Consider the following 23022-nt stretch of genomic DNA (forward strand, 5'->3'; position numbering starts at 1 on the left):
TTTATCTGTTATGAGTGATAAAACATTTATTTTAAATAAACAGAGAAAACAATGTAAAGCCTTTTTGTGAAATATGTTTTTTATTGAATGACGATGGTAAGAATTTCTAGTAAATCCATAATGAAGAGAAGTGAAGTGTTTGAGTGTGGTGTGAGTATTAGAGCCAGTTAAGCAGCATCACATAATCCATACTGGAGAAAGAGCGTAACTGGAGAATAAACTTCATAAGTATTCATATTGTGAAGAGTTTCACTCAGCAGGTTCCTGGAGAGACGTCACACTACTGCCTACATGAGGAAGAACCTTTAGCGCAGGGGTCACCAACTAGTGGACTTCAGTCTGAATGCGCTCGCGGTACTTTGATGTCATCTGCCTGTGGAACAAGTCTGTCATGTTTGGTGGCTCCTCCTTCTTCACAGGTAACTGCAGATGAAAGTGAAACTATTACAGCAGGAGCCATTTTACAGCAAAGCCTCGTTCAAGAAAATAAATCATAAAGACGCTAAAAACACAGTAAGTATAAACAGCATCATGTTTATTCAGTAGATTTAATATCGTCTTGATCTGAACATCACATTACAGTTTTTTACGATTGCTAAACAACAGCGGGCACAACTGGAGTCACATGTGCAAAACTCTAACTCCAGTCTGCACAGCAGCAGTTCATGTGGACCAAACTCTAGTTCGGTTTTCATTGCTTGAACACAGTTTTCAAAACTCTACACACTTATCCCACGACATTAACCACAACCTGCACAACACTGTGGATTTACAGCACTTTGTTCAAATGCTAACTCACTGCTGTCAAAACTGTGAACCACACATTCAAAACAGAATAGATTTCAGCCTTGTGCCTTTCAAACACTTTAAAACACTTTGAGTTTTTAATGAACACGCACACACACACATATATATACTGTATATATACTGTATATATATATATATATATATATATAAGGTAGAGCTCAGAAAGACTAATTTTGGAAATGGAACGAGGAAGACGGGTTCGTGGTGGGAGAAGGGTGGCAGGGAGAGGGCAGATGCGTGGAGGAAGACATAGAAGACACAGAGCTGTTATTTCAGATGAAATAAGGGCTTCACTTATAGACCCTGTGGTGAATCATGGTCTCTCATTGAGAGAGGAAGGGTTGAGGGTGCAACACAATCTGCAAAGATCCACAGTGGCATCTGTAATGCCAATTTTTCATCATACAAACAGCTGAGATTTACATCCTTACAGTGAATGAAAACATTACAGGAATTTATTTTGTATTGCAATTACAGTATAGAATATTTACACAGATATATATGACAGTAAGTTTGACTGTAAAATATATTTTTACTACAGGACCCAAAGGCCCCAACAGGAGGAAGAGGAGAAATATGACTTTGTATAAAGTCACTAAAATAGTTTAAACTGTAAAGATGAAGTTTGTATTTTCTGTATTGGTGTTTGATGCTTGTGTTTTTCCTCTCAGTGTGTTGTGAGTGACAGTGTGTGTTATCTCAGTGAGGGTTGTGGATTGTGTTTGGCTGCACGGAGTCTGTTTTGAGTCGTGTGTTAAGAGTTGTGTTGCTTTGAATGAGTTCTGCAGGTGATCTGAACAGTTTAGCTCAGGTGACTGTTGGTAGTGCAGACTGTAGTTAGAGTTTTGCACATGTAGCTGCAGTTGTGCTCACAGGCGTTTAGCAATCGAAAAAAAACTGTAAGTTTATTGGTTGAAGAACTGTCTTGAATATTGTGTTGTTTCTGGAATCAGGAAGTGTGTTTATAAACTCAAAACATTAAAAGTGACTGTGAGCGATTGCTCGAGCGGCGAGAGGCCTAAAAAATGTCCATAGACGGTAATCCAATTCCCAGGTAGTTTTAATGGAGCAGCAAAACATAGCAATCCGATTCAAAAGTAAAAAATGATACAAAAGCAAAAAAATGTTAGCTCTTAATATAGGCTGGGTAGGTAACCATGGAGGCAATCAACCCCACCATGCACTCAAAGCATATATCCATCACTGTGTTCCCATCCTCTTGACTGGCCCATCACTGAGCTAAAAACACCCCTTTCTGAGACAAAAACCATGCTGCTTTTAGCAGCCATTTTACTAGGCCACGCCCTCTGGAACGTACCATTCCCCTGGTAATAATACTAAATTAACTAACTTAACACTTTAACAAATAATAATATAACAATATACAACTAAGCCAAATCATAAACACTGTATACACGTCCATAACTTCACATATTCACATTTAAACACAAAAATCACATTACAATATAACATGTGTGAAATGAGTCAGTGTGCATGCATAGTTCATGTATAGTCACGGGCCTCTCCGTGACATTTCCTCCCTCTTCTCTTGGACACCCTTCGTGGTGTCCTCGAAAGGAAATCAGCTGTGCAGTTCTCAGTACCAGCCCTATATATGACCTCAAAGTCAAAAGGTTGTACTGCCAAAAACCAGCGAGTGATGCGAGCATTAGAGTCCTTCATACGGCCCAGCCATGCTAAAGCCCTGTGATCAGTTTCAAGAGTGAATTTCTGACCCAAAAGATAAAACTTTAAAGAGTCAAGAGCCCATTTAACAGCTAAGCACTCTTTTTCTACAGTAGAGTATTTTGTCTCTCTAGGCAAAAGCTTTCTACTGATGTAGGCCACGGGTTTCAAGTGACCTGCATTACTCTGTAGAAGAACGGCTCCTAGACCGAACTCCGAAGCATCAGTCTGCACTGTAAATGGCAGATCGAAATTTGGGCTTTGCAAGATAGGTTCAGAACATAAAGCACTTTTCAAGTCTTTAAAAGCCGTGTCACACTCCACAGTCCATATGACCCTATTGGGCTTGTCCTTCTTTGTGAGGGTGGAGAGAGCCACTGCCCTCGCAGAGAAGTGAGGAACAAAGCGTCGATACCATCCAATTAATCCAAGAAATGATTGTACTTGCTTCTTAGTGGTAGGTTGCTCAGCATGCATAATAGCTTCCAACTTCCCAACTTGTGGTCGAACGACTCCGTATCCGAGTATATGACCTAGGTACGTTGTTTCCCGCTTGGCAATGGCACACTTATCCGAACGGATAGTAAGTCCTGCTGTTTTAATTCTCTTCAGAATTTCTGTGAGATGACACAAGTGCTCTTCCCAGTTTACACTAAAGATGACAATGTCATCAAGGTACGCCGCTGCATATTGCTCAGTACCTCTGAGAATCTGGTCAATCATTCTTTGGAATGTTGCGGGTGCTCCGTGCAATCCGAAAGGTAAGACTTGAAATTGATAATGTCCAAAAGGTGTTTTGAATGCTGTTAAGTCCTTGCAATCTGGGCTTAATGGGATCTGCCAGTAACCTTTGCACAAGTCCAAAGTTGTGAGATACTTTGCGCTACCAAGTTTCTCAATGAGCTCGTCTACACGAGGCATTGGGTACGGGTCAAATTTACTCACTGAATTTAGCTTCCTAAAATCGAGGCAGAATCTCAGAGCTCCGTCCTTCCTTGGAACTAAAACGATGGGGCTATTCCATTCACTTGATGATGGCTCAATCACACCCAAAGTCTGCATTGTGGTCAACTCATGCTTCAACGTGGTTAAAAGTTTCTCAGGCACTCTATACATAGGTTGATGTATCGGCTTTTTGTCTTTCAAGTAGATATGATGCTGTACAAGATCTGTTTTACCGGGTATATCACGGAACAGATTGGGAGGAATGATAGCTAGCAACTGTTGTTTCTGCTCTGCGTTGAGGTGTTGTATATCCAAATATGATTCACTTTGCTGAACTGGCAGATACTGCTCTTCCACCTCATCCTCTTCTCTCACAGACCTCACCAGCAGTTGATTCCTAGCATCCGCTGTTGACTCTGGTAGGGCAGCTTCATACCACTTCTTCAACATATTAATGTGAAAGATCTGGAGTGGCTTTTGTCTAGCTGGCATCTCGATCTCGTAGGTTACTGGACCGACCTTCCTCTTTACCATAAATGGACCTTGCCATTTTGCCAGGAGCTTGTTCTCTGTGGTTGGCAACAACAATAACACTTGGTCACCTGGTTGAAATGTTCTCGTTCTGGCCTTCTTGTCATACCAGGATTTCTGTTTCCGCTGAGCGTGCTGCAGGTTCTCATGTGCAATGGAAGTGACACGTTGCAGCACCTCTCTCATCTTGATTATGTAGGATAAGATATTCTGCTTACAGCTTTTGTCTTTAGCTTCCCAGCTATCCCTTAATACGTCCAAAGGACCTCTGACCTGGTGGGCAAACAACAACTCAAAAGGAGAAAACCCTGTGGATGCTTGGGGCACTTCACGGTAGGCAAATAGCAGATATGGCAGCCATTTGTCCCAGTCTTTGCCTGTCTCTGAAATGAACTTACTCAACATGTTTTTCAAAGTCTGATTAAAACGTTCCACCAGCCCGTCAGTCTGGGGATGATAGGGAGTAGTACGAACTCTCTTAATACCCAGCAATTGATAGACCTGTTGCAATGTGTGGCTCATGAAATTAGTGGCTTGATCTGTAAGAACTTCTTTAGGTATACCCACATGTGAGAAAAAATGCAATAGTGCAGATGCAACTTGATTAGCTGTAACCTGTCTTAACGGATATGCCTCAGGGTATCTGGTTGCGTAATCACATATAACCAGAATAAATCTGTTCCCTTTTTGGCTCTTTTCAACAGGTCCAACCACATCAATTCCTATCCTTTCAAAGGGTACTGTGACTGCAGGAATAGGTATAAGGGGCACTATAGCAGGTGATCTGCTTGCTGTAAGCTGACACTCAGGACATGCTTTACAAAACTCATTGACTTCGGTATATAATCCTGGCCAATAAAACCTTTTCGAAATTCTCATTAAGGTTTTCATAAAACCAAGATGACCTGACCATGGGACACAATGCCCAAGTTCCAAAACTTGCATGCGATAGCACTTAGGTACAACCAACTGCGTACCATCTTCCTTTGATTGTCTATAAAGGAGACCTTCTTTCGTGAAAAAAGTATCTGCACTCAGAAAATCAGCAGTCGTTGCTTTCCTAGCTTTCTCAAAACATGGCAACAAAGTTACATCATCCTCTTGTAACTTTCCTATCTCACATGAAATCTTCACATCGGAATCATCAGACTCTGGCTCTTCCAGTTCAAAATCACCTTGTTCTGAGGTATTAATTAGCTTAGCAACCCATTCTCTTCGCTTCTCTAATCTCTCAGTCTTTGTAAGGTTTGTTTCGCCTATTGTCTGTTCAGTGAAAAATGGCATTTCTTGCAAAGATTTATTAGTGACATCTTGGGGTTCTAAACATTGAGGTACCTTCTGTGCTTGTGCTCTCGTAACAACACCACACCATGCAGTTTTCTGAACCAACTCTGCTAAAATCGGCATGTCTGTACCTAACAGTACTGGATATGGCAACTTTGTTACAATTCCCACTTTCATGAGATACGGCTGTTCGTCAACTTCAATATACACCTCAGCAGTAGGCAACAGTGTTTTATCTCCGTGCACACAACATATTGAGACTTTTTCTTCAGTCCACAATTCTCTCGGAACATACTTTGCCTGTACCAACGTCTGCGCACAACCTGTATCTATGAAAGCTGTCACAGGCTTACCATTCAACAAAACAGATATTGTAGGCTCTTTATCTACGCTAGGTAGCATTAAAGCTGGAGGAACATAGCAAAGTCTAGCTAACTTAGACTTATTTAAAGGACACTGCGGACTAATGTGACCTGTCTGAGCACAATTATAACAAACAACACCAGTTTTTTCTAAAGGCTGACGTGTTGCTACAGGTGGCGTGGGCTTGGGGTAGCTGGGTTTTAAAAACTGGGTTTGCATTTGAGAGTACGAACTACCCCCTGTCCCCCCAGACTTACCTCTAATAAACTGCAGTTTTCCCGCGTAGTGAAATGACCCAGTGGTACTGTTCCTCGCCGAGATATAGGTGTCCACCAACGCAGCTGCTTCCTCAGCAGTCGCAGGATTTCTCTCCTTAACCCAAGTCCTTATTTCTGGATATAGAATCCGCATGTACTGTTCCAAAATCAAAGTTTCTCTCAAGTCTGCTTTAGCGCATGTATCAAAGTTCACCCATTTGGAAAATAAGTCCTTCAAACGAACATATAATTCCATTGGTGATTCCCCCGGAAAGGTATCCAATGAACGAAATCTCAGTCTATATGTTTCGGCGCTAATCTCATATTTCCGCAGGATCGCCTCTTTAACATTATTATAGTCCCCAGTATAGAGCGGCGACATTGCAACAAATGCAGCTCTTGCTTTACCTGAGAGAAGTGGAACCAGATGAATGGCCCAGTCCGTTTTTGGCCACTGGTAGACATCCGCCATTCTCTCAAATGTTGTCAAGTACTGTTCGATGTCATCATCCTCCTGAAGTCTTGTAAGTTGAGGTCCCGAAGCCAGGCCTCGAGTAACGACTCTTTCCGCACCTGTAGATTCTTGTCTGGTGTTTTCTAAATCCATTTGCAATTGCGTGACTTGATGTGTAAGAACCTTGAATTGTTGTTCTCTTCGCCCACAATCTCTTTCTTGCCGATCATCCCTTTCCTTCTGGTGCTGCAGAAAGGTCTGGAACATGTTTGCTAATGCAGCTAGCGCTGATCCTTCTGTAGTTCCGGGATTCTCTATCGCTTGTTGCATATTTTCACCTCCTGAAGGACCACTCTGCTCAATATCGCTGTCCATATTGACTTTTTGTTGCCCTCTTGTCTTAGGTGGCATTTTAAAGTCCAAAACCATAAACCGTGGTGAACGTGGCTTACCCTTGCACTTTGAACACCAATGCAATGCTTGTGGGTTTGTTCCAACAGTTCTTACACCCGATGGGTGTTCGTGGGTTCTTTCCGTCACTTCTGACACCATATGTGAGCTATTGCTCGAGCGGCGAGAGGCCTAAAAAATGTCCATAGACGGTAATCCAATTCCCAGGTAGTTTTAATGGAGCAGCAAAACATAGCAATCCGATTCAAAAGTAAAAAATGATACAAAAGCAAAAAAATGTTAGCTCTTAATATAGGCTGGGTAGGTAACCATGGAGGCAATCAACCCCACCATGCACTCAAAGCATATATCCATCACTGTGTTCCCATCCTCTTGACTGGCCCATCACTGAGCTAAAAACACCCCTTTCTGAGACAAAAACCATGCTGCTTTTAGCAGCCATTTTACTAGGCCACGCCCTCTGGAACGTACCATTCCCCTGGTAATAATACTAAATTAACTAACTTAACACTTTAACAAATAATAATATAACAATATACAACTAAGCCAAATCATAAACACTGTATACACGTCCATAACTTCACATATTCACATTTAAACACAAAAATCACATTACAATATAACATGTGTGAAATGAGTCAGTGTGCATGCATAGTTCATGTATAGTCACGGGCCTCTCCGTGACAGTGACGTTTTGGAAACTTAGTTTCACTGTTAAGAGCAAATGTGAAGCCATGTTGTGGACGGACTGATGGGAAAGAAGTGTGTATTTCTGAGATGACACATAACACATCAGTATTTTCTTTACAGGTTTGAGATTAACTCTTTATATTCTGACACTGTGTGTTCATCATGAATCTCTCCAAAGAGACCAAAAGGTGAGAAATGAAAGATTTTAATAAACTTAAATGTGTTATTGTTTATAGTTAGATGTGTTTTGATCTGACAGATGTAAGAGGTTGTTTAATAACTTACTTTAGTTTAAATAGTTTCAGTTTAGTTTCATTTATTATTTGTGTTTTTATAATATTTAAAATGTAGAGACATTTACTAATTATTTTGTTATGAATTATATTGAAATATGTTTTTGTCACCCGGTGACAGGGCCGAGGGTTATTTACCACACTCCGGAGGAGCAGACACCAGAGAACACCAAGAGGCGGACAACAAGGATGAGTTTAAAAGGCAAGTTTCTTTATTAATCTAAAAAGGGATAAAAGCAGGGGTGGGGATGCTCGTGGCTGTAGCGTGGACGCAATGAAGCGGGGGCTGGTAGGTGCTTCTCCGTCCTTCAGGTAAGGATATTCCTCTCTTGGTGGGCCTGTGGCTGTAGCGTGGACGCAATGAAGAAGCGGGGGCTGGTAGGTACATCTCCGTCCTTCAGGTAAGGATATTCCTCTCTTGGTGGGCCTGTGGCTGTAGCGTTGATGAAGTGAGGAAGGGGGGGTGCCGGTAGGTACTTTTCCGTTCTCCAGGTGAGTGTACTCCTCTCTAAGCAGGCTCGTGGGACCGATCGGGACTTTCCTCGTCGTCAGACTCGTGGAATTACTCGTGGGGCAGGCAGCTTCTGGACTTGGATTCGTCAACGTGCTCACAAAGCCACCATCCAACTCGTCACAGTAGCTCCCTCTTTACTCCCTGTAAGGGACGGACAATTCGATAGTGAGGCAGGCAGTAGTAGGTGAGACAAAAACCGGGTACTTTACCAGCCTCCACTCTCGTTCTGGATATACTGGAACGGCATCATCGGAAGAATTGGCAAGGCTGGGCTTTCGCTGAGGCGGGATACAGTGCTCGTGATTTGTGGCAACAACGGAGCATTGAGTTCTCCTTCCTCCTCTACGCCATGCACACGATCGTTAGGGACCTGGAAACAACTACAGGGACAGTTCAATTCGAATACATCTTCAAGGTTATAGACCAGTTTCATCCATCAGAGACTCAGAGAAAACAGTTGTTCGATCTCACCACACTCGTGCATAAATCACTCTGGTAAATCCTCACACGTGTTGGTTTCACTCCATCAGACACTGCAAACTCACTCTCTCTTTACAGCGATTAATCAACTCGTTTCTCTCCTCTTCATAGGGTGAATGATCCAAAGGTTAGTAGTTCCAAACGATAAACCCGTACTCGATGGTCTCCCCAGCTGGTACAGTTTCTGTTCCTCACTCACCACTCACTGCCACTACGATGATCCTCGAGTATTCCTACAGCGCTTCACAACTGCACGAACACTCTCTTCCCCCTTCCTCTTCGCTTTTCTACCATGCTTTCAACCTCTCTCTTTATACTGGAGCACATGCTTCAATGAAGCGCTAATCATTAGCTTCAGCTGGCGCTCGTTATGGTGTCGCACCGGCATTTCTTCCCCCTAACAACGAGTCGCAGTCTCTCTTCGGTTCCTGGTTCGTTCACCCGGTGACATTTTTATAATTTATATAAAGTATTATTATTGGGTGAAATATCTCATTAATACAAGTGCTTTATTGAATAATGCATAAAACTGAACATGAAGTAAAGTGATGTAATGTTGTTTTAGTTTGACTGGAGGAGAATCTCCTAAACCCAGCTGTGTGTCCATGAAGAGTGAAGCATCAATGGATCTGCCAACTAACTTCAGTTCAGGAGACTGTGATGATCCAGATGTGAGGTGAGAACAGTCTGATGGTTTAGACGAGTAAATCACTTCATCGTCTTTATTCTCTGATCTGAGTCTGTGCTGTTGATGTTACTGCAGATATTCACTGAACACTTTACTGACAGATACACACATTAATCCATGTGTTCACTGTATGAAACACATATTTCATTTATTGTTACATTACAGAAAAACAACAAAAGTCTCAATCAAAGGGAAGCACATGGATTCTTGTTTCCAGGTGGGTGTGTGTGCACGCTAGTGTGCGTGTGTGTGTTCGTGTGTCTGTGTGTGTGTGTGTTTGTATGTGTCCGTGTGCGTGTGTGTGTTCGTGTCTGTGTGTGTCAGTGTGTGTGTGTGTGTGTGTGTGTGTCTGTGTGTGTCTGTGTGTGTGTGTGTGTCTGTGTGTGTGTGTGTGTTTGTATGTGTCCGTGTGCGTGTGTGTGTTCGTGTCTGTGTGTGTGTGTGTCTGTGTGTGTGTGTGTTCGTGTCTGTGTGTGTGTGTGTGTGTCTGTGTGTGTGTGTGTTTGTATGTGTCCGTGTGCGTGTGCGTGTGTGTGTTCGTGTCTGTGTGTGTCTGTGTGTGTGTGTGTTTGTATGTGTCCGTGTGCGTGTGCGTGTGTGTGTTCGTGTCTGTGTGTGTCAGTGTGTGTGTGTGTGTGTGTGTGTGTTCGTGTGTGTGTCAGTGTGTGTGTGTGTGTGTGTGTGTGTGTTTGGGTGTGTGTCTGTTCGTGTCCGTGTTCGTGTCCGTGTGTGTGTGTGTTCGTGTCTGTGTATGTCTGTGCAGGGACGTGCAGAGGAATTTTGAGGGGCAGTTGCTCTGACCTGAAAAAGGGCAACCCCCCCCCCCCAAAAAAATACAACAACTCACGGGCTATATGAAGGACTGAGAATAACAGGGTCTTTATTAAAATAATGAGTACTAATAATAACACAAAAAAAACATGACTTGAGTCCCTACATCAATATACCCATCAAAATGCCTCCCTGAATTATGTCTCCCTCTCCTGAATCCGCCTCTCTTCAGTGGGCATCTTTGCTTCAAACAATACCCAAAATAGTGATAGGATTTATGCATTTAACCATTTTGAATAAAATAATTAATGTGATGCATTCCATCATTCATTCTTCTTGCTAAAACGAAACGTAAGAAACTAACCATCAGCAGACATGTAGCTTAGTTTGCCTAATGCCTACCTACCAAAAAAATTGTAGCCTAGGCTGCTTGTCTTCAAGCTATCTGTCTTATTATTTAGGCTAAACGTGGCAATCATCAAGGGGTCAGTTGAGGCCTGGGGGTTAGAGCGTTGGGCTTGTGATCAGAAGTTTGCAGGTTCAAATCTCAGTGTCAGCAGGTCATGACTGAAGGGAACTTGAGCAAGACACCTTACCCTGATTGCTCTGCAGTAATGTGACACTGTAAAAAACTATTTGTAAGTCGCTTTGGATAAAAGCGTCTGCCAAATGAATAAATGTAAATGTAAATGTTTCTTATACATCACAAACTCACCTTTTCTGACAACGTAATGGTGCCCATTTCCATAACACCAAAAAGGAGGACACTCAGCATTTAGTGAGGCAAGAATAACTGCATCTGGTGTACTCGCAACTACAATACAATTGTGTGCATCATATCGATGGCATCATGATACAGTGATTCTGAAACAGTCTAATCTATTCATTGCCAGACAATTCTTTGAAAAATTATTTGACCTGAAGATGTTCCTGCAGCTCGTCGGTTACTTTTGTTTCTCAGTGCTACAAACGTCCACTTCACAGCGACCTCCATGAAAAGTGTCTGTACTGCCTTTTTATATAAAGTTGTGCTCTTTTGTCCATTCCAGATTAAATGAGGTCTGAAGTTTCAGCAAGTTACCGTTATAATGTGACGAAGTCAACATGTGGACTCCACTTCCACGTCGTGGAGGCTTGTTTACGTTTTTAACCAATGATATATCAGATATTTATTTGACACCTCATTCAGCCAATCATTTGTTTGACTGGAGATCTTACGGCGTCAGACGCGATGCTGCTGCGTCCCAATAAATGTTCTAAAGCGGGTTTTGTTTAGGCCGATTCAGCACAACTCCAAAAAGGAGGACAAATGAGTGTCCGGTTTGAGTTTGCCCCGGACGCCCTAGAAAACACTGAGTCATATCACCCGACAACCGTGACAATCTCCTTCTTGGGCCGCTCATGCAACATCAGGCTCAGCTCAGGTGCCGGTCGCGTGCAGCGCTGCAGCCACGTAAACAGAGTTTTACCTTCCCCTTCTGACTTTCACTTTCGTTGCCCGAATATGGAAGTGAATGAGGCTTTGAGTTTTTTTTATCTAGACGTATGTGAAAAACTGCATCCATTGTATGATTTATTTATTTTCCACCTCGGAAGGGCAACGTGAGTCGAGAAGGGCATATGGGCAGTTGCCCGGCCAACCTGAGTAACCCCCCTGTGCACGTGTCTGTGTGCGTGTAAAGTTGAGAAATGGAGGCGAAGCAACTACTGTGTAACAACCATGTATATATAAATATGAATAAATAGTTTTATCCCAAAATATGTTTCTAAGCCCAAAATCAAATCTGTATTTTTAAGGGGCGTTTCATGAGATTCTTTTACTGTCAGTCGTACTGCAGTTTTACACAGATTACTGTTATTATTACTGATGATTCTGAAACATGTTTAGATGTTTAGTTTCAAACTGATTCATTGTAGTAAGAAGTCACGATCATATTGATTTGAAATAGATCTCAGTGTGTTATCAATGCTGATGTGTATTTAATGCTTTGAGAATCATTTGAAGGCAAAATATGAATTAAAGAAAATATGATTTTGTTTGTGTAGTTTTGATGTGTGTTTATAGTGTTTAAATGTGTTACAGGTTTCATGAAATGAGGTTCAAGCTGTTTAGAAGAAAACTGTGTTCACTAAAATGAGCATTAAAACCTTTTTCTGCCCTCATAAGAAAACTAAATCATGTGTGTTTGAACAATGTTTTCAGGAGCTTGAGCACAAACTCATCTCTCTGATGAAGAAAGAGCTGAAGATCTTCAAGAGTCTACTGAGTCCAGATTACCCATCATGCTCTGAGAGAGAAGAGGAGGATGATGAAGATCAGATCAGAGTCAGAGAGATGTTTCTGAAGATCACACTGAACGTCCTGAGGAAGATGAAGCAGACAGACCTCGCTGACAAACTACAGACCAGTAAGAGCTCTCAGTCATGTGACTATCACATCACTTTACCTTCAGACAAACAGACACAGTGTCTGTATTTACTGATGATTATTAGTGAAAATACATTTACAGTTAATAAATCAACACAATAGAACCATGAAGCTTTTTGTGTTCATCTAATGTCATGATCAGCAAAATCTTAAAACACTCTTGAGGTCAAATATATATATTTTTTCTAATCGTATACATGTATTTTTATTTATATTCCCTTTGTTTATCAGAACTCGCCCCTTTATACATGAAGAAACACAAATCCAGACTAAAAGAGAAATTCCAGAGAATGAATGAAGGAATCTCAAGTCAAGGAAGCTCAACACTTGTGAATGAGATCTACACAGAGCTGTACATCACAGAGGGAGGGAGTGAAGACATCAATAATGAACATGAGGTGAGACAGATTGAGACGGCATCCAGAAGATCAGAGACACAAGAAACACAAATCAAATGTAATGACATCTTTAAAGTCTCACCTGAACTAAACAAACCCATCAGAAGTGTGCTGACTAAAGGAGTCGCTGGAATTGGAAAAACAGTCTCTGTGCAGAAGTTCATTCTGGATTGGGCTGAAGAAAAAACAAATCAAGATCTTCACTTCATATTTCCACTTCCTTTCAGAGAACTGAATCTGATCAAACAGACAAATATCAGTCTGATGGATCTTCTTCATCAGTTCTTCACAGATACAACAGAACTGAGATCGACAGACTTTGATGATTATAAAGTTGTGTTTATCTTTGATGGTCTGGATGAGTGTCGTCTTCCTCTAGATTTCTCAAAGAATCCGAGTTTGTTTGATGTCAGAGAATCAGCGTCAGTGGATGTGCTGCTGACAAACCTCATCAAGGGGAATCTGCTTCCTTCTGCTCTGATCTGGATCACCTCTCGACCAGCAGCAGCCAATCAGATTCCTCCTGAGTGTGTTGATCTGATCACAGATGTACGAGGATTCAATGACCCTCAGAAGGACGAGTATTTCAGGAAGAGAATCAATGATGAGAGTCTGGCCAACAGAATCATCTCACACATGAAATCATCCAGAAGTCTGTACATCATGTGTCACATCCCAGTCTTCTGCTGGATTTCAGCCACTGTTCTCCAGAGAATGTTGAGTGAAGCAGAGAGTCCAGCACAGATCCCCAAGACTCTCACTCACATGTTCACACACTTCCTGATGTTTCAGATCAAACTGAAGAGTCAGAAGTATGATGGGAAATGTGAGGTAGATCTTCAGCAGGCTAGAAAGAGTCTTGAGTCTCTGGGAAAACTGGCTTTTCAACAGCTGGAGAAAGGGAACCTGATCTTCTATGAGGAGGATCTGAGAGAGTGTGACATTGATGTCAGAGGAGCGTCAGTGTACTCAGGAGTTTGTACTCAGATCTTCAGAGAGGAGTTTGGACTGAACCTGGGGAAGGTGTTCAGCTTTGTGCATCTGAGCGTTCAGGAGTTTCTCGCTGCTTTGTTCAAGTTTCTGTCATTTCTTCAGCAAACATCAGAAAACTTCAGCGGATTGAGATCAAACATGAGTGATTTACTGAAGAGTGAAGTGGACAAGGCCTTACAGAGTGAGAACGGACACCTGGATCTTTACCTCAGATTTCTTCTGGGTCTCTCACTGGAGTCCAGTCAGACAATCTTACGAGATCTGATGACACAGACAGGAAGAAGCTCTGACAGTAAACAGGAAATAGTCGAGTACATTAAGATGAAGATCAGAGAGAATCTCTCTCCAGAGAAATCCATCAATCTGTTTCACTGTCTGAATGAACTCAATGATCATTCTCTAGTGCAGGAAGTACAAACATATGTGAACAGAGGAGATGAGTTTAGTCTTACTGGAGTCCGTCTCTCTTCTGCTCAGTGGTCGGCTCTGGTGTTTGTGTTACTGAACTCAGAAGAGAAGCTGGATGAGTTTAATCTGAGGAAATATGATCCATCAGATGAATGTCTTCTGAGGCTTCTGCCAGTGATCAAAGCATCCAGAACAGCTGAGTGAGTCATTTACCAGCAGTTTCACCTGAACATCTAACAGTCCACATTACTGTAGTTAATGTCCTACAGAGACACAATAAAACATGATGGAATTGTTCACTGCATCTATAGAGTGAGAGCTGCTCTCTTGTGGCTTTTTTCTGATTTCCATTCATTTGTTTTTTATTTATAATCGTCTGTCAGAGTTCAGTTCTTGCAGTGATTCTCTATCAGGTGCAGATGTTGCTTCAGCTCTTGTGCAGATGATTCTCATTGTTCAAACATTATCTCTTGATGTGTTTATATCTTCACTGTTATCTTGTTATTTCTCTCTCAGTCTGAGTCTCTGTAATCTGACAGAGAAAAGTTGTTCATCACTGGCGTCAGTTCTCAGATCAAACTCCTCAAGTCTGACAGAACTGAACCTGAGTGTCAATAATCTGAAGGATTCAGGAGTGAAGCTGCTCTCTGATGGACTGAAGAATACAAACTGTAAACTGAAGACACTAAAGTAAGAAAATCCTTAAAGCAATAAAGTTAAACATGTGTATGTATTATGTAAATTAAGGTCTTCATAAGTTTATCAGAATCATCTTTATATGCAAGAGACTCAACAGTGACTGTCAGTCAATGACTCTCTGTTTCATCGTTCTGTCAGGTTTTTCTAGTCTTAGCGCAGGTTCATGACAGTATCAAGTGTTTTGTGTGGAGAGAAACACATTATTGGCGGTCACGACTGTGCTTTCTCTCAGGTCTCGTCTTTGGCTCCGCCCTCTCCTTCTCCGCTCATGCTTGTCCTGTTAGTGTTCATTCCCTTCACCTGCTCTGTATCATCATCCTTGTTAGTGTCCCTATTTAGATCCCTTCTGTTTATTGTCCCGTGTTGGTTCATTGTGTTATCTTGCCTCATCGTGTCTTCGTGTTGGACAACCCTGTTCCTGTTGACCATTTCCCTCTCGTGTGTTTGGATTTATTATTTAGATTATCCTGGACCTTGTTTTATGTTTAAGTCTTGTTAGTTTATTGCCCTATAACAGGTTTACTTAAATAAAGTATTTTATTTTCAATTGCTGCCTGTGTTTGGGTTCTGCTTTCTGCATATCCTGACACTGTTGATTTAGATTCATACATATTCATTCATGCTATTATTGTAGCTATTTAAAATAATTTCATTTATTACTTGTATCATGTAAAAAGGGACAAAATTTGATACATTGATTAATAATAATTGAATAATATATGAAATAATTAAAATATATTAAATAATTGTACTATTAATATTTGTCTTAATGTTATTGTCATTATTTCATTTATTTTCTTCTCTCTTCAGTCTGTGTTACTGCAGTATTGGATCTGAAGGTTTTGTTGCTCTGACTTCAGCTCTGAGATCAAACCCCTCACATCTGACACAACTGGATCTGAACTATAATAATCCAGAAGATTCAGGAGTGAAGCTGCTCTCTGATCTACTGAAGGATCCTCAATGTCAACTACAGACACTACAGTGAGTTACTGATCAAATAAAAATTTTTTTACAAACTCACTTTTTTTAATAATCACAAGTGACTGTCGAGTATTTTTGCTGTTTATGTTTTGCTGTTTCACTCTTGTTCTTGTGTAAATTTGATGTAGTTGACAGTGGCGGCGTTTCAACAAAATCTCGGTTATGGCAAAATTTCCTCCGGCCAAACAACAGCGATATTCCAAAGTAACGTCACCATAAATGATACCACATCATATCTAAACAAATCATTCACAAGAATCCAAAACACTGAATGAATGCATGAACATGCACAGAGACTTACAGATAACAAACACAAACCCTCATATCCATTAAAATGTGTTTTTTAAAGCTCTAAATCTGCAGCAAAAGAGCGACTCCAACAAATATCTACTAAAGCATCTGTCATTTATACTGTGTGTGACAATCGCTTCAAACCCACAGACAGATGTTTCATAACAACCACAAACGACCACGTTCATCAGGTACGAGTCTAAAATAAACACCAAACATTAAATGAAATGAACAGCAAACATTATTAAATATAAAACATGTCTCACCTTGTCACAGTGAAGTTTATTGTTATTAAGCAGCAGCGAGGTTGAAGCTAAATCTGTGACATCCAGATAATCCAAAAAGATTCACCTGAACATCTAACATACAAGAAATACACAGCAGTCTAAAATATGAAGATGATCTTTAATGGGCATCATTATACACACTTTGTTTGCTGTCTGCACTTGGGTTCTCTGTCCTTGTTCCCTCAACACCTTGATGCTTCATACGATATCCTGAAACATAGAAATGAGATCAGAAGTGATCATTAAAGATCCATCTGTTAATGCTTTGCCTGTTATTCATCTCTGTGGCAAATGCAGCGTTATTCACATCAGAAAGATCCATCATGCAGTCAGAAAACAGTCATAAGTGTCTTAATAACATTGTGACTCACTGTTATCTTGTTATTTCTCTTTCAGTCTGAGTTTCTGTAATCTGACAGAGAAAAGTTGTTCATCACTGGCGTCAGTTCTCAGATCAAACTCCTCAAGTCTGACAGAACTGAACCTGAGTTACAATAATCTGAAGGATTCAGGAGTGAAGCTGCTCTCTGATGGACTGAAGAATACAAACTGTAAACTGAAGACACTAAAGTAAGAAAATCCTTAAAGCAATAAAGTTAAACATGTGTATGTATTATGTAAATGAAGGTCTTCATAAGTTTATCAGAATCATCTTTATATGTAAGAGACTCAACAGTGACTGTCAGTCAATGACTCTCTGTTGATTCAGATTCATACAGAATTATCACCAAACTGAGATCATTTTAATAACTAACTTCAATATATTAAACTATTCATGATATTATTGTATAATGACAGTGATTTACAATCATATATTTTATTGCTTGTATCATGTAAAAAGGGACATAATTTGATACATTTGATGAATAATAATTGAATATATGAATGTAACAAGATTCAATAGAGGGAAGGAAGGAGGCGGCAACCGGCGAACATTTAACAACTTTAATTAAATCAAATAAACAATAAACACGGAAGTAGAGACCGGCAGCCACCTCACGATAGACTGCCGGCCATAAAACATAGACACAAACTTTACATGTCCTGGCCCGGTCCTCTCTCGTCAACAGTCCTGCCGCTCGTCCTTTTAAACTCCCGATCTCCTCCGTAAGATAGGCGGGACCGGTGCGCGCACAGCTGATTGCAACTATCATTCACGCCACCGGCCCCGCCTCACAGCTCTCGTCCCGCCTTCCTCACCACAATGAAATAATAAAATATATTAAAGTATAATTAACTATATTAAAGAATTATGCTATTAATTATTGTCTAAATGTTATTGTCATTATTTCATTTATTTTCTTCTCTCTTCAGTCTGTCGTTCTGCAGTATTGGATCTGAAGGTTTTGTTGCTCTGACTTCAGCTCTGAGATCAAACCCCTCACATCTGACACAACTGGATCTGAGCAGAAATAATCCAGAAGATTCAGGAGTGAAGCTGCTCTCTGATCTACTGAAGGATCCACACTGTCAACTACAGAAACTACTGTGAGTTACTGATCAAATTATCATTTGCTGTTTCACTCTTGTTCTTGTGTAAATTTGATGTAGTTGACAGTGGCGGCGTTTCAACAAAACCTCGGTTATGGCAAAATTTCCTCCGGCCAAACAGCAATATTCCAAAGTAGCGTCACCATAAATGATACCACATCATATCTAAACAAATCCTTCACAAGAATCCAAAACACTGAATGAATGCATGAACATGCACAGAGACTTACAGATAACAAACACAAACCCTCATATCCATTAAAGTTTGTTTTTTAAAGCTCTAACTCTGCAGCAAAAGTGCGACTCCAACAAATATCTACTAAAGCATCTGTCATTTATACTGTGTGTGACAATCGCTTCAAACCCACAGACAGATGTTTCATAACAACCACAAACGACCACGTTCATCAGGTACGAGTCTAAAATAAACACCAAACATTAAATGAAATGAACAGCAAACATTATTAAATATAAAACATGTCTCACCTTGTCACAGTGAAGTTTATTGTTATTAAGCAGCGGCGAGGTTGAAGCTAAATCTGTGACATCCAGATAATCCAAAAAGATTCACCTGAACATCTAACATACAAGAAATACACAGCAGTCTAATATATGAAGATGATCTTTAATGAGCATCATTATACACACTTTGTTTCACTGTTTTGTCTGAATGCTGTAGGGCAGGGGTCTTACATTCAAGTTCCTAGAGGTCCTGTCTTTATATTTTCTTCCAACAATAATCCAGACAATGTTTTCTGAAAATTAATAAATATTTAATAAATTAAGCCCCATTGTGTGTATATATATGATCTTTCATCAGGAAATTTATTTCATATTTTGATATCCACAGTATGTATCTATGTATTGTAGGTTCTGTGGCGAGGGGAATGTCCTCTTAATAGAAGTCTGATAATTGATATCTGTCAATATAAAACTACTGACAACATTCAAACAACAAATGTAATGTAACTATTAAAATGCTCTCATCATAAACAGAAAACTAATTGACTTACTAAATAAGCCTTTTCATGCCCTTCATACCAGAACTACTTCTGTCTTTCAATCATTTCACTATTAGATCCTTGTTCATTACAAAAGCAAAATTTATTTCACTGTTTTCTACATAAAATCATGAAATTAATGCTTGAAATTAATATTTGATGCTTGTTATAATAGTTAGATATTGAGACTTAAGTTTGGGTTTTCACAGGGTCACAAATGTGTCTTTGGTGGAGAGAAGCAGCGCACGCGGATCAGAAAGGGTTGACCTCTGACCCCACTGTCTGCACTTGGATTCTCTGTCCTTGTTCCCTCAACACGTTCCTGACACCCAGCGCAGGCACTGTGGTGGGGCATTCGAGGGCCGTGCCCCCCCTAGCGGTCATTGATGCCCCTCCTACAGGCAATGGCGTGGCCCAAAAAAATATCCCTTTTAGTTATTATTTTAATATTAAATGTTCAAACTGTAACTTAAATAAAATAAAATAAAAAGAATGGGGAAAATGCATAATTTTGGTTGTTCATGGCACGTTACTAGGCTTCGTCATGGTGAATTATTGGTCGCCGAGTAAATCCATTTCAAGTTGAAGAACAGTTTGTCTGTCTATATTATAGACAGTTGTTAGCAGCATTTAAAGAAAATGGATTTACGAAAATGGTTTAGACCTCCGCAGCCTCGTCAATCAGCAGACTTAGATACTCCGGCCACGACCACCAGTACCACGGTCTATGAGAGCCGAGCTGGCCCTTCTTCTGCCAATGCTAGCTCCGGACAACCGCCAAAAGATTTAACTAGCGCAGCCATAGAGCAACAATCTTCAAGCCCTTCAAGTCAGCGGACAGCGGTTGATGATATCGGGACTGACAGGCCTGTCCAAATTGTGTTAAAACAGTATCCTGCAACTGTTTACAGTGGTAAGGGGCGATCATTCGTTGATAAATGGTTTCAGAACAGAGAGTGGTTGGAGTACAGTGTCAAGGCAGACGCAGCATTTTGTTTTTGCTGTCGGATGTTTAGCTTTACTAGAAAATGTGGAACATTGGATGCCTTCGCGAGTGTGGGCTATCGTAACTGGAAACACGCTATGGCCAAAGACCGTGGATTTCATAAACATGAAGCAATGCGTCAAAAAATTGTTTTATCAAACGACAGTGCCCCCCCGCCGATGATCCAATGCCCCTCCAGTAGATCTGCTCTGACGATGACTCTGTTGACACCTTGATGCTTCATACGATATCCTGAAACATAGAAATGAGATCAGAAGTGATCATTAAAGATCCATCTGTTAATGCTTTGACTGTTATTCATCTCTGTGGCAAGTGCAGCGTTATTCACATCAGAAAGATCCATCATGCAGTCAGAAAACAGTCATAAGTGTCTTAATAACATTGTGACTCACTGTTATCTTGTTATTTCTCTTTCAGTCTGACTTTCTGTAAACTGACAGAGAAAAGTTGTTCATCACTGGCGTCAGTTCTCAGATCAAACTCCTCAAGTCTGACAGAACTGAACCTGAGTCACAATAATCTGAAGGATTCAGGAGTGAAGCTGCTCTCTGATGGACTGAAGAATACAAACTGTAAACTGAAGACACTAAAGTAAGAAAATCCTTAAAGCAATAAAGTCAAATGTATGTTTGTATCATATAAACTCAATGGAGGTCTTTATAAAAGTTCCTGTGAATCATCTTCATATAATGTTGTTGATCAATGTGTAAGAGACACAACTGTAGTTGCGTTGCCATTACCCTTCAAATTGCACATGAGGTGTTTTTAGGCAATACGATTAAGGAACATTTAGCTAAACTGCAATGGGAACACTTGTCACGTGGCGTAAGAAAGTCACATGATCATTCACACGTCATTACAGTGGTAAGTCCATAGAGAGCATTAAAACAAACCTGTTTCTTCTTATCAACGGCCTGATACAGAACATCTGAGTAACAACTTCAAAGACCATTTTCTCAGATTCCAGAGTTTCAAGTAGTTTATCTCTGACAAATATTGTCGAATCCTACAAACTATTCATCGATAGAAAGTTTTATTCAGCTTTCTGATGATGTATAAATCTCAATTTAGAAAAATTATAACAGAAAACATACTGTTATAAATCTTCAAACAAATAACCTGAATATTATACTAAACTATTCTTGGTATTATTCTAAAAATGACATTAATTTATCTCATATAATTTTCTTCTCTCTTCAGTCTAGCGATGTGCAGTATTGGATCTGAAGGTTGTGTTGCTCTGACTTCAGCTCTGAGATCAAACCCCTCACATCTGACACAACTGGATCTGAACTATAATAATCCAGAAGATTCAGGAGTGAAGCTGCTCTCTGATCTACTGAAGGATCCACACTGTCAACTACAGACACTACAGTGAGTTGTTGTGTAAATTTGTTTTTGCAGCAATTCTTGTGGATAAAATAATTGTGAAATGTCTTAAGATAATGAATGTGAGGAGTGTATTTTAATATCTGATCTCTCTGATGTTTTACAGTATTGAGTGTTGAAGGTATCAATCGTCTTCACACCGTGATGTTGCTACAAGGCCAATAAGCAGATCACAGCAGGCATCAAAGTTTGTTTTGTTCTTGGACCGGCAAATCTGTGCTGGAAAATAATGTCTGTTCGCTGTACTTTTAATATTTAATATTGCTTTCTGTTGTCAGGAGCTTTACCCAAACCACATAAGCTTGTTTCAAATATATAATACGTTTATCAATTTTATAAAGCTGTATAACAAAACATGTCTTTTACTAAAGTTAACCGTGGTTTTATTATTACAAGAACATTGAGAAGTCATTGGTAAAGAAACAAAGATTTTATTAATTTCATAAAGCAATTGATCAATATTTTGAACACAATATCAATGAATGAATGTACAACACAATATGATCGAACATCTCTGTTATAAATAAACTGTATGTAATCAGGCTAATAAGAGAATATAATCAGGTAAATATGAAAATAAAAATGATAATTTGATAACAGACAGAACTAATACGGCTAATATACGGCAGACGTTTTGGAATGAAATAACTGAATACAAACATTATGAACAACAAAAAAGAACAAACAAGCAAAACCTCAACTTGAATCCTCACTTTCAGAGTGAAAGAGGCTGAAATTCATAAATTGAATAAAATAAATAGTTTGTGTTTAACTAGCAAGATGTTTAATAAGTTATAATTTATACAATACATTAAATGAATGTACTGAGCCAGTAGATGGCAAATCGACTCCATTTATCAGTTTTCTCGGTCGCTGTGGTGCATTTCTCAGAAGCTATATTGTTATCTATCTATTGTTTATGCCACGTAGAGATCATAACACATAAGGCCTATAGGCCTACTGATTCAGTAGATTCATGAATGAATAGCTATATTTAAATACCCATAGATGCAAGATTATGGCAAAAATCATAATTCTTATTAATCCTCTTGATATGACAACATACTTTGAGGAAAATGCAACAACATTCAAAACAACTGATAATGAATAAATAGATTTCTGTTGTAGTCTCCAGTAACTGAAGTACGTACTTATTTTGTTCAAATAAAATGATTAAAAACGTAATTTCTGAAATAGTAAAAAGCTTAATGTACTTTGGAGGGATTGAACGATTCACTGGTTGTGTTTGAATCGCAATATATGTTTTGAACAGCAGAGGCCGCTGTTTACTGCAAACTTGTGTTCATGTTCTGGCCTCTTATGGCTCTCATGCTTGATTCATGAATTAATGAATTACGTACTGAATTTCGTCTTATGTCAATTTTATAATATAAAATAATTATAATATACACAATATAATATGTTTATTTGACACAGAAGACTGTGGTAATGGTGCTGAAAAGAAAACATAAA

General features: G+C 39.8%; 2 protein-coding genes across 2 annotated transcripts in view; both read left to right on the plus strand.

The window, feature by feature from the left end:
* The window catches only part of LOC306891677 (NLR family CARD domain-containing protein 3-like), a 269541-nt gene that overhangs the window by 71243 nt on the left and 175276 nt on the right, over positions 1-23022 (plus strand). The window lies entirely within an intron of this gene.
* LOC306891697 (NLR family CARD domain-containing protein 3-like) lies at positions 426-22382 on the plus strand. Its single transcript, XM_079452171.1, has 14 exons — positions 426-513; positions 7549-7616; positions 7843-7923; positions 9281-9391; positions 9569-9620; positions 12378-12582; positions 12834-14601; positions 14918-15091; positions 15911-16084; positions 17059-17232; positions 17977-18150; positions 20578-20751; positions 21361-21534; positions 21656-22382. The coding sequence occupies exons 2-14, from the start codon at positions 7591-7593 to the stop codon at positions 21666-21668; spliced, it is 3300 nt and encodes a 1099-aa protein (XP_079308297.1). The 5' UTR covers positions 426-513; positions 7549-7590; the 3' UTR covers positions 21669-22382.

This window comes from Barbatula barbatula (genome assembly GCF_947034865.1).
Source record: "Barbatula barbatula genome assembly, chromosome: 3".
Classification (NCBI taxonomy): Eukaryota; Metazoa; Chordata; class Actinopteri; order Cypriniformes; family Nemacheilidae; genus Barbatula; species Barbatula barbatula.

Bases quoted from the DNA above. Each gene is read 5' to 3' on its own strand.
- LOC306891697 (XM_079452171.1), top strand. From the start codon at position 7,591: ATGAATCTCTCCAAAGAGACCAAAAG. The intron at 9,621-12,377 runs GTGGGTGTGTGT...CAATGTTTTCAG, and splicing joins ACATGGATTCTTGTTTCCAG to GAGCTTGAGCACAAACTCAT. The intron at 18,151-20,577 runs GTGAGTTACTGA...TTTCTCTTTCAG, and splicing joins TGTCAACTACAGAAACTACT to TCTGACTTTCTGTAAACTGA.